General features: G+C 33.0%; 2 protein-coding genes across 2 annotated transcripts; both read right to left on the reverse strand.

Annotated features, from left to right (window-relative positions):
* Positions 1-2092, reverse strand: LOC107001376. The gene is made up of 5 exons (XM_027912217.1): positions 1544-2092; positions 1328-1451; positions 958-1239; positions 754-873; positions 1-680 (listed from the first exon to the last, which is right to left on the reverse strand). The coding sequence occupies exons 1-5, from the start codon at positions 2077-2079 to the stop codon at positions 162-164; spliced, it is 1581 nt and encodes a 526-aa protein (XP_027768018.1). The 5' UTR covers positions 2080-2092; the 3' UTR covers positions 1-161.
* A 219-nt stretch (positions 2093-2311) lies between these two features.
* Positions 2312-6094, reverse strand: LOC114074272. The gene is made up of 5 exons (XM_027912131.1): positions 3752-6094; positions 3375-3680; positions 3234-3300; positions 2485-3143; positions 2312-2318 (listed from the first exon to the last, which is right to left on the reverse strand). Exons 1-5 carry the CDS (start codon positions 6004-6006, stop codon positions 2312-2314), a joined length of 3294 nt encoding a protein of 1097 aa, XP_027767932.1. The 5' UTR covers positions 6007-6094.
* Between the last annotated feature and the right edge of the window lie 9082 nt (positions 6095-15176).

Below are 15176 nucleotides of genomic sequence, written 5' to 3' on the forward strand. Positions count from 1 at the left end.
TCACTTCAACATAATTATATATTAAACAAAAACCATGATATCCATAAGTTATATAATACATTCCAACGTTATCATGTATTCACAAAACAAATAATTCCCATCACAAAATTATAAAGTTAACAAAATGATCCATAAGTTAACTATCACAAGTCTAAACTTCACTAATGTGGTAGTGTGTTTGCCACATAATCATCACTTTCTTCATCACTTTCTTCATCACTACTAGCATGGGTCATATTTCTTTGTTGACCATACATTGGATATTGAGTAGGTTGAGATTGAGGAGGTCGAGGAGGGAAAGTGACATCACCAGAACAAGGGGGAATCCCTCCTGAGGCAAGTAATGCATCGAATTGAGCCTTAAGACCCGCAAACTGTAATTCCAACCGCCTTTCCCTAGCCCGTGATTCTTCGGCTTGGCTAGATAGCTCAACAATCTTTTTCTCCATAGCCAAATTTTTCTTCATTGATTCATCATGATTTGAACTATTTAGGCCTTCAAACTCAGAAGAAAATTCACGAAAGGTTTTATGCGGCATTCCATATGCATACCCATATCTACTCGGCCCACAAGTCAAGTCTAACCAAACTCTCTCATCCTGTTCTTGAGTAAGTGGCATACCTCGATTTTCTTCAGGCAGAGTTTGTTGTAAATCCTCCAAAGCTTGAAGATATCGATTCTAAATTGAATGTTATCATATGAGAATATAAATTTAGAAAATAAGTAATTATTTTTTAAAATTAGAGGCTTACATAGGTCACTTCAGCTCGCGGTTCAACCCACACGTCTGGATCTTCAGGATTTTTCTTCTTTCTAATGTGTGTTGCCTTAAATGCCTCAGCTTGAGTTATCGGTCTTCCTAGTTCCTTTTCCTACATAAAATAATAAAGTTATAATCAAGAGTAATTAAATATTAATACATAAAATATATAAACACAAAGAAAAATGATACACACCAATTTCCTCCTCACACTTCCTTGACTTTGAGCCCCACTTGTGTGTAGAGAACCACCCTTAGTAGATGATCTTGCCTTTTTACCGATCTCACTCATCTGCTTAAATCTTGGATCATATTTCCAATGCACGAGTAATTTTGCCCAATCCTCCGGTAGAACCCAGCTAGGTTTGCTATTATCTCTACGAGCTTTATTAAACAAACTAGCAAGAGTATGCGTAGCTTTCTTGTGAAAGTTTGCACAAATTTTGGCCTCATGTTCCGGACGCCAAGCACATTTTTTCTACAATCAAAGCATAAATTATTTTATTTGATAAGTATTAATGAAGACAAGTATTTTAATAGTGTTAAACAAATAAATTCGAATATACCCTGAACTCCAAAAATATTTGTCTCTTGAGATTGCTAGGGAACTTGCCCCATGTAGGATAAGCATCTCTATAGAGTTCTTTGATTGTCTGAGAAATGATCCCCACAGCATCATCTGGATTGAAACTGTAATACAAAGTTTTAACATTTACAAGTTAAAACAAATAGAATTAAATCATATAATAATAAACATACCATATTTTTTTAAAAAAACTTACGTGTAGCCTTCAGGCTCAATGACAAGTCTATTATGCATGTCCCTCATGCCAACTTGTGTATTGTCATGACCAGGTGTATCTGACTGATTTGTGGTAGGAGTGTTAGGCTCAGAACTATTACCTTGAATGCGAAGACTCGACATCATAAGTTGTGAAGCAGATGATGATGATGGTTGTGAGTCTGCAGGGTTGTGAGTATTAGTGCGAGAGACACTAGACGTTGGTCGATTATCCTCTGGAGGCAAAACACTGTATCCCTGTGGGGTAGCATTCCCTGATGTGGTCATCATCAAAGGTACCTGAGGGGGCGGCTGAGTATATTCCAGTGGTGGATGCATATAGGTCGAAGGAGGATTAATACGTGGAGGCACGGTCCGCCTAGAATAGCAATGTGGCTGAGTGTCTTTTGGTGGGAGAGATGCTGTGTTGTCTGATCTTATATGTATACCTGTTTGTTGTCTACTAACCATACCTTCTTTCTTTTTTTTCTTTTTGGGGCCATTATCAATATCTTTATTCTTACATTTACCTGTCATCTAATTAGTAACAAAAACATTCAAGTCAAAGGTTGTTAGATATTGAAGATATGAGAGACAAACATCATCCAGTAGCTTATCTAGCAGTTCATCACTTTTTAAAATAAAATAAAGCCACAACCACAAGTACAAAATAATATCGAAAACAACATCCAACAAAAGGCACACGAGAACATATGAAGTTGAAGTTATTGAAATTAAAACAAAAGGCACACAAGGATAGATTAATAAATTACTCTCTGTATCATTAATAAATCTATAAAGCACTCAATACGGAGATACAATGGTAATTACTAATCCTCCTCGTCCTCATCCTCATCCTCATCCTCATTCTCATCCTCATCCTCATCCTCATCCTCGTCCTCGTCCTCGTCCTCATATTCATCTTCATCCTCATCATCATACTCAAACTCATCCTCATGAATTGTTGCATTTGCCCCTTCATTTGTTATTTCTTCCATATCAACCTCTTCTAATATGTGTTCAGGATGCTCTAAATCATTTTCTAATTCAATATCGACGGTGTGGTGAACAATTGATGAATCATCATTTTGGTATGCAACATCCAACACGTTTTCAACTTCCACACGGCCCATGGGTTTGGTTTTAATAACCACCCACCAATCAGCTTTATCTGGACGCAAGGGATAAGGAACATAGTACACTTGCTTAACATTTTGTGCAATAATAAAAGGATCATAAGCTTCATATTCCCTTGTGTGCTTTACTTCAATGATATTATATTGTTTGATTTCTCTCGTACCTCTTTTGGGGGTTGGATCAAACCACTTGCATCTAAATAATATAATTTTTTTTGTAGGCCAACCGGAATACTCCATTTCCAAAACCTCCTTGAGTACCCCATAATAATCAACTCCATCTAGATTTCCATCACCACCTTTTACCCAAACTCCACTATTGTTAGTTTTTTTATATTTGGAGTATTCTTCAGTAGTGAATTTAAAACCATTAACAACATACTTATTCATTGAATAAGTCTTGATGGGTCCCCAAGAAATGTCCTTCAAAAATTGGTCAAATTGACCATTTTTTGTGTCATAAATCTATAAATATTTAAAAAGTAAGAAATTAGCATCAATTAAATATAAATTTATTTAATAATAATAGTATTATGAAAATATTATAAGGCTTACGTAATCTTGAAACCACTTTGAGAAATTCTCAAATACTCTTTCATTGCCATATAAATGCACAAAGTAACTGTCAAAGAAGATGGATATTGAGTTAATTGTTTTGTCTTGTAATTACATATTTTAGTGGGAAAAAAAACTTACTCAACAAATGGTTTAACTTGTGGGCAATTCAATAAGACATGTGTAGATGCAGACTGCAACTCAATGGCACTAAGATTCCTCCTTGTGCGTTTTTTTGAACCTTTGCCTGGTTGATTGAAGATTGATAGTGGCTTCATAGTCTCACCACCATCGTCATGGCAATTGGGTCTATTTTGAAAGCATGACACACTTCTTTTAAAGTAATAAGAACCAAAATTAGTTATCTCCCTACCAAGATGGAATTGAACCATTGAGCCTTCAACTCTATGATTTTGTTTCATGCCCCGTTTAGACTTTCCAATAGTCCTACATTATAAATTGTTATCATTGATTTAAACAACATATTAATATAAAAATATTAATAGTTAAATATTTACCTCTCAAAAGGATACATCCATCTATATTGAACCGGACCTCCAAGGCGTGCTTCATGCACTAGATGTACAGGAAGATGCTCCATCACATCGAAAAATCCAGGTGGAAGAATCTTCTCCAACTTATTCGTAATTACAGGAATATTCTGATCCATCTGAACTAGGTTGTCTTCCCTTAACGTATTAGAACACAAGTCCTTGAAGAACAAACTGATTTCAGTCATAGGTTTCCAAATTCTATCAGGCAAGCCACTAAATGCAACGGGGAGTAATGTTTCCATGAAGACATGACAATCATGACTTTTCATACAATGTAATTTTCCATGCTCCATATCAACACATTTTCCTAAATTTGAAGCATGTCCAGCAGGCATCTTAAGTTGCTCGACCCATTCACAAATTTTACGCTTTTGATCCCTTGTAAATGAATAACTAGCCTTAGGCTTGAAGAACTTGTTGTTCTGTTTCTCTTGCAACCATAACTCTTTTCGCCTGCAATATTCAGGTAAGTCCATTCTAGCTTTAACACTATCTTTTGTCTTGCCAGTGACATCCATTACTGTGTTAAATAAATTATCAAAGTAATTTTTTTCAATATGCATGACATCAAGATTATGTCGAAGAAGATTGTCCTTCCAATACGGTAACTCCCAGAATATGCTTTGTTTTGTCCAGTTATGTGCAACACCATATCCATCAAATTTATAGGGTTGTTCTTTTGCGACCTTTGGAAAGTTTTGAACCCTCTCCCAAACTTGTTCTCCAGTTAAGATTGGAGGAGGATAACCTTGTTCAACAGAATTCTTTCTGAATGCATTTTTCATACTCCTAAACTCATGATCCATTGGCAAGAACTGTCGATGACAGTCAAACCAAGAATTTTTACGACCATGTTTCAAAGTGAATGATTTAGTATTTTCCATACAATAAGGACAAGCTAACTTTCCCGCTGTCATCCACCCTGACAACATTCCATATGCTGGAAAATCATTAATAGTCCACATTAAGGCAGCCCGCAAATTAAAATTCTGCTTAAGAGACACATCAAATGTTTCAACCCCTTGAACCCACAATTGTTTCAACTCATCAATCAAAGGTTGCAAGTATACATCAATCAATACTTTTGGATTCCGAGGGCCAGGAATGACACAATTGAGAAATATATATGGACTGGTCATACACATCTCGGGTGGAAGATTATATGGTGTTACAAATACAGGCCAACAAGAATATGGTGCAGCAGAAACAGAATGTGGCGTGAATCCATCTGAACATAAACCCAATCTAATGTTACGTGGTTCAGCTGCAAATTGTGGATATGTTCTATCAAAATGCTTCCAAGCCTCTCCATCGGATGGATGACACATAACTCCAGGTGGTCTTCTATGTTCATGGTGCCATCTCATATGAGGAGCAGATCTATTAGACGCATACAACCTCTTTAACCTTGGTATAAGAGGTAAGTAATGCATTGCCTTAATAGGAACTTTCTTCCCACTAGCTGTCTGTTTATAACGACATTTTCCACAAAACTTACACGATTCTAGATCAATATCATCCTTATAGTATAACATGCAACCATTTTCACAACAATGAATTCTCATCGATGACATTCCTAACTTTGATACCAACCTCTTTGCCTTATAGAAATTATCAGGTATCTCTAGATTTGGGTCAACTAAATCATGAATAAGGTCAATCACAGAGTCCATTGCCCCTTGAGGAACATTCCAATCTGATTTGATACTTAATAATCTAACCGCAATAGACAACTGTGAGTGTGGACTCCCCTCATATAAAGGCCGACTAGCAGATTCCAATTGTTCAAAGAAAATTTTACATTCAACATTAGGAGCTTCTTCACCTTGATTAGCAAAATCAAAATCAGAATGCACACCAAAAGCATCTTGAACCATGTCATCAATTCTATAATTTTGTGCATTAGAATTCACATTGCTACTACTTTCACCAGGAACATAATGTTGGAATACATCAAAGTTATTATCAATTTCTCCATGACTAGTCCACACAGTGTATTCTTTTTTAAACCCATTTCGATAGATATGAAGCTCAACAGCATCTGGTTTTTCATAATTCAAACATTGACATTTATTACAAGGACACTTAATCATACCACTACGTTGAAAAGGATCTAATGTCTTTGCATACTCCACAAAACCAATGACACCTTCTACAAATTCAGGTCTTAGCCCCATTCGACCAAAATTAGTCATATTATACATCCAACTACGATCCATCTACATAAGAATCATAAATTAAATTTGTCAAGCACTAACACAATAGTTACAAATTTAACTTATTAACCAACTTAACAAATTTCTAAGTCTAATTAGTCTAGTTTTAACTAAATTCTAATACTATAGTAACAAGTTTAACTTATTAACTAACTTAACAAATTTCTAAGTTTAATTAGTTTAGTTTAACTTAATACTAACACGATAGTTACAAACTTAACAAATAATTATTTCTAAAATTTAAAGCTAAGTGTCAACACTAGATGGACACAAATTGATTTTCAAAAGAAAATCAATTTTGTCATCAATAGGATCAACTAGTGTTGGTACTTATGCTTAACAAATAATTATTTCTAAAACTTAAAGCTAAGTGTCAACACTAGATGGACACAAATTGATTTTCAAAGAAAATCAATTTTGTCATCAATAGGATCAACTAGTGTTGGTACTTATGCTTAAACAAATATAATATGGATTTAGAATTTGAAACTTACGAGATTTTATAATGATCTCAAATTAATATATATTGTAATACAAATAAAAAGTCCTAATTCACGTGAAACCATAAGTAGTTGTACTATGCGAAGATATTTGCATTTTGTGGCAAACTATACCAAAACTTGGACACAAATGGATTTTCCCAAAACAAGAGGAAAAAGACACTGCTCCATCTAATACAGTTCATAACTCTCATTGCTTATAATAGAGTTATGAAATTTTCCCAAAACAAGAGGAAAAAGACACTGCTCCATCTAATACAGTTTATAAAGGAAATAACAATACTATATTTTGTTAGTCACACGTGAAACTGCTCCATCTAATACAGTTTCCCAAAACAAGAGGAAAAAGAAAAAAAAAACAAAAACAGTAACACAAAAAATGAGTGGAATTAGTGAAAATACCTTTATTGAGCTTAATGACGAGCTGCTTCTTAGAGAGAGGCGGCAGAGAGGCGGTCGACGAACGGAGAGAGGCGGTCGACGAACGGAGAGAGGCGACGATCGACGAAGAGAGAGGCGCGCCGCGACGAGGTGAGAAAGAGAGAGAGGCGCGACGAGGTGAGAAAGAGAGAGAGGCGAGACGAGATGAGAAAGAGAGAGAGGCGCGACGAGATTTCTTGGATAATTGGGGCTTCTTATAGAGTAAAAAAAGTGTTACTTTTTTCTTTCATTAAATAAATATGTCACAAGAAATATTAATTTGCATCACACAGTAAAGTCACACACTGATCATTGATTGCTTGTGTTAATTAGAGCGAGAGGCGCGTCGTGTAAAAAAATTAAGAGAGGGAAAAAAGAGTTATTTTAATTTTAGCTAGGTTTTTGATTTTGTCTAAGAGACCTCATGAGGTCTCTAAGTTTTTAAATATTCAATTAAATTAAATTATTATTTTTAATTTAACAAGTAGAGACCTCATGAGGTCTCTACTTGTTAAATTAAAAATAATAATTTAATTTAATTGAATAGTTAAAAAAAAAGAGACCTCATGAGGTCTCCAATTTTATGAGAATTAGATTAAAAATTTAAAAATTTTAAATAAGTTAGGTAAAAAAAAAATTATTCATTAAATTGACCTCACGAGGTCTCTCCTACATTAAAAAAAAAATTAAAAGATATTAATTTAAATAGCGACCTCATGAGGTCTCTTATTATTGACCTATTTTTGAGGTCTCCATTTTTAGGTCTCTTTTTGGTCTTTTTTTAGTAGTGAATGAATCTCTTAACCAATTTACTTCCTCATTGGCTGAAGCTAAAACAATTAGTTCAGCCTCCATGGTAGAGTTAGCAATTATAATTTTCTTTTTTGATCTCCAACAAGTAGCACCACCACCTAAAGTCAAGACATAACCAGTGGTAGAACAGGAATCACCTGATAAAGTGTTCCAATCTGCATTACAAAAGCCTTCAAGTACAATAAGATATTTTTATAGAACAAACCACAATTTTTCTTTTCAATTAAATATCTCATAACTCTTGTTACAACATGCCAATGTTCATTATCTGACTTGCTTCTAAACCTGTCAAGTACTCCTACTGCAAATGCAATATCAGGCTTAGTGCAATCAATCACATATCTCAAACTTCCGTTTATACCGACATATTCCTTTTGATTTATTACATCATTTTCACTTTCACCAGGTAAGTGAACACTTTAATCAAAAGGAGTAGCACCATGCTTTTATTTTTTCAAAATTTTCTCAACATAATGTGACTGGTCAAGGAAAAATTCCTCACATGTTCTTGTTATTTTTATTCCAAGAATAAAATTTATCTCACCAAGATCTTTCATATGAAAATGGCTTCTAAGAACATTTTTAGCTCCATCAAGATCTTTAATGTTAGAGCCAAAGATCAACAAATCATCAACATATAGACAAATAATCACATGTAAATTATTCCAAGACTTATGATATATGCACTTATCACACTCTTTAAAATCATTTTCAATTATGAAGGATTCAAACTTTTCATGCCATTGCTTTGGTGCCTGTTTCAAGCTATACAAGGACTTAGTAAGTTTACATACTTTGCTTTCTTGACCTGCTTCAATAAAAGACTCGGGTTGTTCCACATAAATTTTCTCATTAGGTCTCCAATTTAAAAAGTTTTACATCCATTTAATGAACTTGCAAATAAAAAATTGTGGTCATAGCAATTAAAAGTCTTATGGATGTAATTCTTGTTACCGGAGAAGAAGTATAAAAAAATTCTAGGCCTTCTAGTTGTTTAAAATATTTTGCAACTAGCCTAGCCTTGTATTTATCAAAAGAACCATTCAATTCCAACTTTTTCCTTAAGATCCATTTGCAATAAATTATTTTACAACTCGGTGGTAAATTAATTAATTTTCAAGTTTTATTAGAAAATAGTGATTCCATTTCATCATTCATAGCTTCTCTTCAAAAAATTAAGTCATGTGAAGATAATGTTTCTTTCAATGTTAGAGGGTCATCTTTAACATTAAACACATAAAAATTAGGATCAAAAACTCTTTTTTAGTATAGCAAAATTAGCAACTAAAGTTGCACTGGAAGGAGAGAGCTCTCCGAGATGACCAACAAACATGACAAATATCAACAACGAAAGTACTACATAAAACCCACAACAACCAAAGGTCCTGCTAATTCCAATTGCTTCTTTAGCTCTTTAATAGTCTCATACATATCACATCATCCCTTGATGCCATTTTCAGGATTCTTTTCATTAATGTTGGAAAGAACAGGAAAACCAAGGAGTTCCAAGTTTTTTTCGTTGATCATAGTTTTATTTTATCACCACAAATTATGGCAAGAACTAATTATGACAATAACAAATCTGAGTCAAATTATGAAGGTTAATATAAGTATTTGGTTTCAAGATTGAGTTATATATGTCCATATTAATATCCATGTAATTGTCCTGATAAAATGATTTGGCCCAAGGCAATATCCTATAAAATACAAGTCACTTTTGAAAGGAAAAAAAAGAATGAAGAAAATTGATGCATTTAGATTAACAGATAAACAATCATGGTTTATATTTTCGCATCAACCATAAATCATAAGAGTCAAAATTCTCTTTAACAACTCGTTGCGCCTTTGCTACAGCGAATCTTTTCAATGAATTTAGTTTTATTTTTTTACCGTTCTCTTCATTAAATATGCACAAAGAACAATTCCGAAAGAAACATACAAAATTTTCAAAAGCAATATTCAATAATGGGTTAGTGCAATTGAAAGACGAAAAAGCTTGGTTATAGGTTAGCGCAATACTCGTGTAAGCAATAGTCCAAGGCAAAAGTACCACTCACATTACATTTGTACAATTTTAGAATGCAATGTTTATCCCTAGCCTTGTTGGCTGGTAACATAATAATGGTACAATTTTCTTAACTTTTAGTATAATTCTCTGATGATGCTGTATTAGTCTATTCCAACTCCCACTTATATATATACTAGATGGGGGAGGCCCGTGGCAAGCACGGGCCCAATAGTCAAAATATCAGTATATCATATTCAGATTATTATACTTGCTTTTGTGCTTGTTCAGTTATGTTTTATTTCAATTTTATTCTGTCCTACATGCTCAGTACTTTCAAGTACTAATGCATACGTGCGCTACATCTTCACGTGATATAGGTTCAGGTTCTCAGCATCCAGATCACGCTTAGATCGATTCCCCATCTCCAGTTCATCAGAATCAGTAGTGAGTCCTCATTCTCCGAGGACAATAGTCATGAGTTCATTTTAGTATTTTAGTCATTTAGTTTCAGTTTTTACTAAACTTAGCTGGGGTTTGTCCCAGCATTTCTAGTCAGTTCGAGGCTTATTTGAGACATAGTTAGTTTCAGTTTAGTATTGAGTTAATAAATTCTTTGTATTAAATTCATTGTTTTCAAATATCTCAGTTATAAAATATGGGTATTCTCCATCTTTTCAGTTTAAATTATGACTTCGCTTCCGCATTCAGTTTATTATTTTTAGTATGATCATGATCATGCCCGCAGGGTTAGATTGGGATCACTTGTGGTCCTAGGTTTCGACTGCGGCATCAAAAGTGGATAGTCCGCGCAACTAAGGTAATCTCTTTTATATGATTTATTTTTCATTTTCTTATTTCCCTTTCGGCTTCACCCATATGTAGTCTCAAATTTAATTAGTTTATCTTTGTGATAGACTTGTGGTCGTCTTTATCGGTAACAAGAAACATGTGATTATATTATATTTTCCTTGTATAAATGGTATTTCGCTGAGACAGTGAGATATTCTAGAGGTGACCAACTGATAAATAGAAAATACAAGAAATTCAAGAAACTAAAATATAGCATGACCATAACTTAAATGGGAAGGAGTGTCTGAAAGCTAAGGGGAGTTGTAGAAGATGTTATGTGGATTTTGTACTATAAATGGCAGCATGTCTTATTTGTGATTAAATTCCTTTCTAACTACAGTTGAAAAGGTGCTTCTAAATCAGTAACGGATATCATTTTCTTCCATAACATTCTTATTATAGAAATGTTGTAAAACTTCAACACTATCTTTAACGCTCAACATTTCACAGGCAAGTACTGATTTGAAGGAGTGATTGATTGAAAGAACAATCAATCAAATCATTTTGTCGGATTCTTCATCCTCTACAACTCAATAATGAGTCTATGTTTATATTTTGTTGCTTTGACATTAGTACATGTAGTTGTCACACTTAAATATACTCATTTGTTTGTTGTTAATTATTCAATTTGAGACTACCACATTTAAAGTATCTCTGACTTGAAAATTTTGATAATTGAAAGTGAGAGGCTATAATCTACTCCTACAGATTACACATTTACTTGTTAGCTAAAAGAAGTCCCAACCTCTAAGAAAATTCAGGTGAAAAAGATAACCTGACTATACCCTGAAAAAAGAAAGTTGGCAGGACAATTAGCTCCTAAGACCTAACAACTGTAACGGTAGCAATAAAAATTAGCTTCTAAGACCTAACAACTGTAAGCTTTGTCATAAAATTTAATTTTCTTAATTTCTAAATTCATGACAATAACATCGATAAATTAGCACAAAAAATGGCAAGAGATTCAAGGAAACATTGGCAGGAGATTGAAGGGTCACCAGAGACAAAGAAAAGTCGATCCATCTGGAGAAGAAACGAAGGTAAAACCAAAACCAACAGACAATTACATACGAATAAAGCAACAACCAGGTTCAGAGATAGATGGAGGCAGTTGGCTTAAGAATTCAACACATGTCAAACATGGTTAATGACAAAACTACCCTGAAAAAAGAAAGTTGGTAGGACAACGGCTAGCTACTTCCTTGGCCACTTCTATGTATAGATATAAACTCCTACTATTTTACATGAATTCCACAAACTTGTGAACATCAGGCATGACATAAAAGCTAGAAATATAAAGTTGGCAGGACAAAATCCAGCTGCTTCCTTGGCCACTTCTATATATAGATATAAACTCCTACTATTTAACATGAATTTCACAAACTTGTGAACATCAGGCATGACGTAAAAGCTAGAAATATTTCCTAACCTTAACTAATTCTGCAAATATTAACTTTTAGCTCTATGTTGATACTTAGTAAAATAAAAAGAAAAGCTCAAGAGCAATCAGTCACCACAATTAATTTCTTTTGCATTGGAAAAACTATTTGAAGTTGCCCTCCCCGCAAAGAATATACTATGTGTTCCTTTAACACAAGTGTAGATTAAAAGAAGTTAAAAGTATGTAAAATTGATATTTTTATTACTTAATTGTGCAAAGAAAGTCCGGCTTTCTAACCATGACATCTTTTTCAAACATATGTTATAGTAAAGAGAATAATGACCAATTTGACATTAACAACTTCCAATTGTATCAATGATTGTTGTCTATAGAACAATTGATTAAATAATAGCAGATCACGACTTCACTCTCTCTCTTATTATTGGGAAAATTCTATCACAGAAGTATCATTTATTTGACAATTATACCTAAACTATTAAATTTACAACAAAATTGGAGGCGACTAAGCTATGAAATTGACAACAAAATAGAACATCATGCATACTTTTTCGGGAGCACACTAAAAATGGTGACAATTATACAACAATTACTTTTCTAAAAAAATTGTGGATAGTATGGAATGAAAGCAAAAAAATATTGAATACTTGTTTCTTTTTGTGTAATGAGACAAAATACTTACTAATATCAACGACCACAATAACTTGTTAGATAACTGTGGGTAGAGGCAATCATCATTTGTTTTACATACTTTGACTCCGACTTAGTTCTGTAATAATTAGTGTAATTTATTATGAAGAACTCATCTATCATTTTTGAGCCATTATCAACCAAGAAAACTTCTAAGCGCCTATCCTAAACTTAAATAGTGCCAGACGAACAACACCCTGACACATTAACGTTCCTTAAGATGTTTTTTCTTTCAAATGAAAAAATGATGTTAGACAATCCTAATAATCATGTGTTTATCCAAAGCAGAGATTAATATCCAGAGAATTTGTTGGAGAAACAAATCATCTTTAATTAGATAAGGGGATGTATACTTGAACAGAGAAAGTGTTGGTAATAACTTAGGGGTGAAAACATATTTGGACTACTTCAAAATATTTGAAGACATATTTGAAGACTAAACCCATATTTGTCATAGAATAACACATTAAGTATTTTTCCTTTTCTAAAGTACTATTAAACTCTATTTGTCACAAAATCTGAAAAAACATATCTTGTCTACTTTATCAAAGCTTCTTTTTATGTTAGTAATAACATTGTGTTCAGCTATTAAATATACAATTAAACATATGATAATCTTGCTGCTTGTTTATTCAAAGAAATAGTGGAACAAAAAATCAAACGCCAAAACATGAAAAGTGAATATCAATGAATATATATGTAACACTCAAAACTACATAGTTGATCAAAAGTAAACCAAAAAGAATATTCATAGGAAAATAATTAATACTAATACCTTGCGTGTTTTGTGCAAGACGATAATTGACTACAAAGTGGCCCACATCTTGAGCAGTAGAACCAAAACCACCAAGATAAATTGACATGCTCCCATATATGCTTTTAGTCCTGATACAAAAATCATGATGCAATCCAAAAAGAAAAACAATAACATGAAACTTAAATAAGTTAACTGAGGGTATTTATCAAACAACTTAGATGCATAATCCACTTGATATAAAGGTTTTTGTTAGACAATCTAACTTTTGCTCTTATTAATGACTGTAAATATTGAATTCATCAAAGAAAAATAATGCATTTGCAAATCAAACAGTTAGTAAGGCGCATGTAGAAATCTTAGCTAGAAACTATATCAAAAGAGAAGGAAACTAAGGTACACATACGAAATTGTGTTTACTTTTAATGTTTATTCACAAAGAATTGAGTGACCAGCAAGAAGGAACTCAGAAGAACAAATCAGAGCAAACATGATAGAGAGCAAAAAGTGAAAGGATTTTAGCTTTGTGTACATACTCTAGAGACAAAGTATAGCAAAACCAAGGGTGCAATTTAGTACAGTAAATTGGAGCGGAGAATTGGAAAAGAAATAGAAGTACTGAATAATAGTAAAATTTACCCCAAAATAAATCTGAGAACTGTATAACACTGATGAATGAGGGAAAATTGGAGCGGAGAATCGGACATAGTAGAATGAGATAACCAATTTTGTTATTAATGTATATCACATTTCATTGGAGCAGAGAATCGAGATAACCAATTTCGTTATTCATTTCTATCACATTCACATAAGTATATAATCGAGACAATCAATATCATGAACTTCAAGTATCCATATTTGGACCAAATCGTCAAATCAGTGAGTTTCTAATAAAATTCATTTGATTTAGCAAATTATAAATCTTTATGGACCAAAATATTCAAAATAAGAAGAAAATCAAAGTCTGCTATTGCAATCCCATCATAATGAAATGAGTCAAACAAAGGAAGAAGAGAAAATAACACACAATCAAACATGCACCCAAGGATAAGTTGAAATAAAGCAATAGTCACACATACCTAGTTGAATTAATCACACAAATAAAGCAATAAGGTGTTTAAATTTAAGTTCAAAAAGATTGTTATCTGAACTATATTTGATCTTTCCTGCATTAGATAATTTCAACAATGTCAAAGAGCAGATTTATTGATTCCCTGTAAATAAAGAAAACACCCAACAAATTAAGAACATTTAATAGTAGTTTCTTTACCATTTCAAGAACTTCATTAGACAACTTCATAAAGAATAGGTTGGAATAAATTGGGGAAGGTGGGAATGAGTTAAATATTGGGAAGAAAGCTGCACCAAGTAACAACACGTGGCTTCATGAAAGAAAAAGCAATTTATGCCTTGAAATTACAAAGATGTCCTTATTTATGTGCTTCATGGAATTGCACGGTACAACTTTTGAAGCCATGTTCGTCCTTTCCAAACTCTCCCTTCTATGTATATATATATGTATGTATGTATATATATGTATATATATATGTATATATGTATGTATGTATATATATGTATGTATATATGTATATATGTATGTATGTATATATATGTATCCATATATATATATGTATGTATGTATGTATATATATATATGTATGTATGTATGTATATATATATATGTATGTATGTATGTATGTATGTGTATATATATATATATATACACATACATACATACAT

Source organism: Solanum pennellii, chromosome 10 (assembly GCF_001406875.1).
Source record: "Solanum pennellii chromosome 10, SPENNV200".
Taxonomy (NCBI): domain Eukaryota; kingdom Viridiplantae; phylum Streptophyta; class Magnoliopsida; order Solanales; family Solanaceae; genus Solanum; species Solanum pennellii.

Coding starts and splice junctions, on each gene's coding strand:
- LOC107001376 (XM_027912217.1), bottom strand. CDS start 2,079: ATGACAGGTAAATGTAAGAATAAAGATATTGATAATGGCCCCAAAAAG. Junction 1,240..1,327: donor AAATATTTTTGGAGTTCAGG/GTATATTCGAAT, acceptor CTTTGATTGTAG/AAAAAATGTGCTTGGCGTCC. Junction 681..753: donor CGCGAGCTGAAGTGACCTAT/GTAAGCCTCTAA, acceptor CATTCAATTTAG/AATCGATATCTTCAAGCTTT.
- LOC114074272 (XM_027912131.1), bottom strand. CDS start 6,006: ATGGATCGTAGTTGGATGTATAATATGACTAATTTTGGTCGAATGGGG. Junction 3,681..3,751: donor TGGATGTATCCTTTTGAGAG/GTAAATATTTAA, acceptor TTTATAATGTAG/GACTATTGGAAAGTCTAAAC. Junction 3,301..3,374: donor CAAGTTAAACCATTTGTTGA/GTAAGTTTTTTT, acceptor CTTCTTTGACAG/TTACTTTGTGCATTTATATG.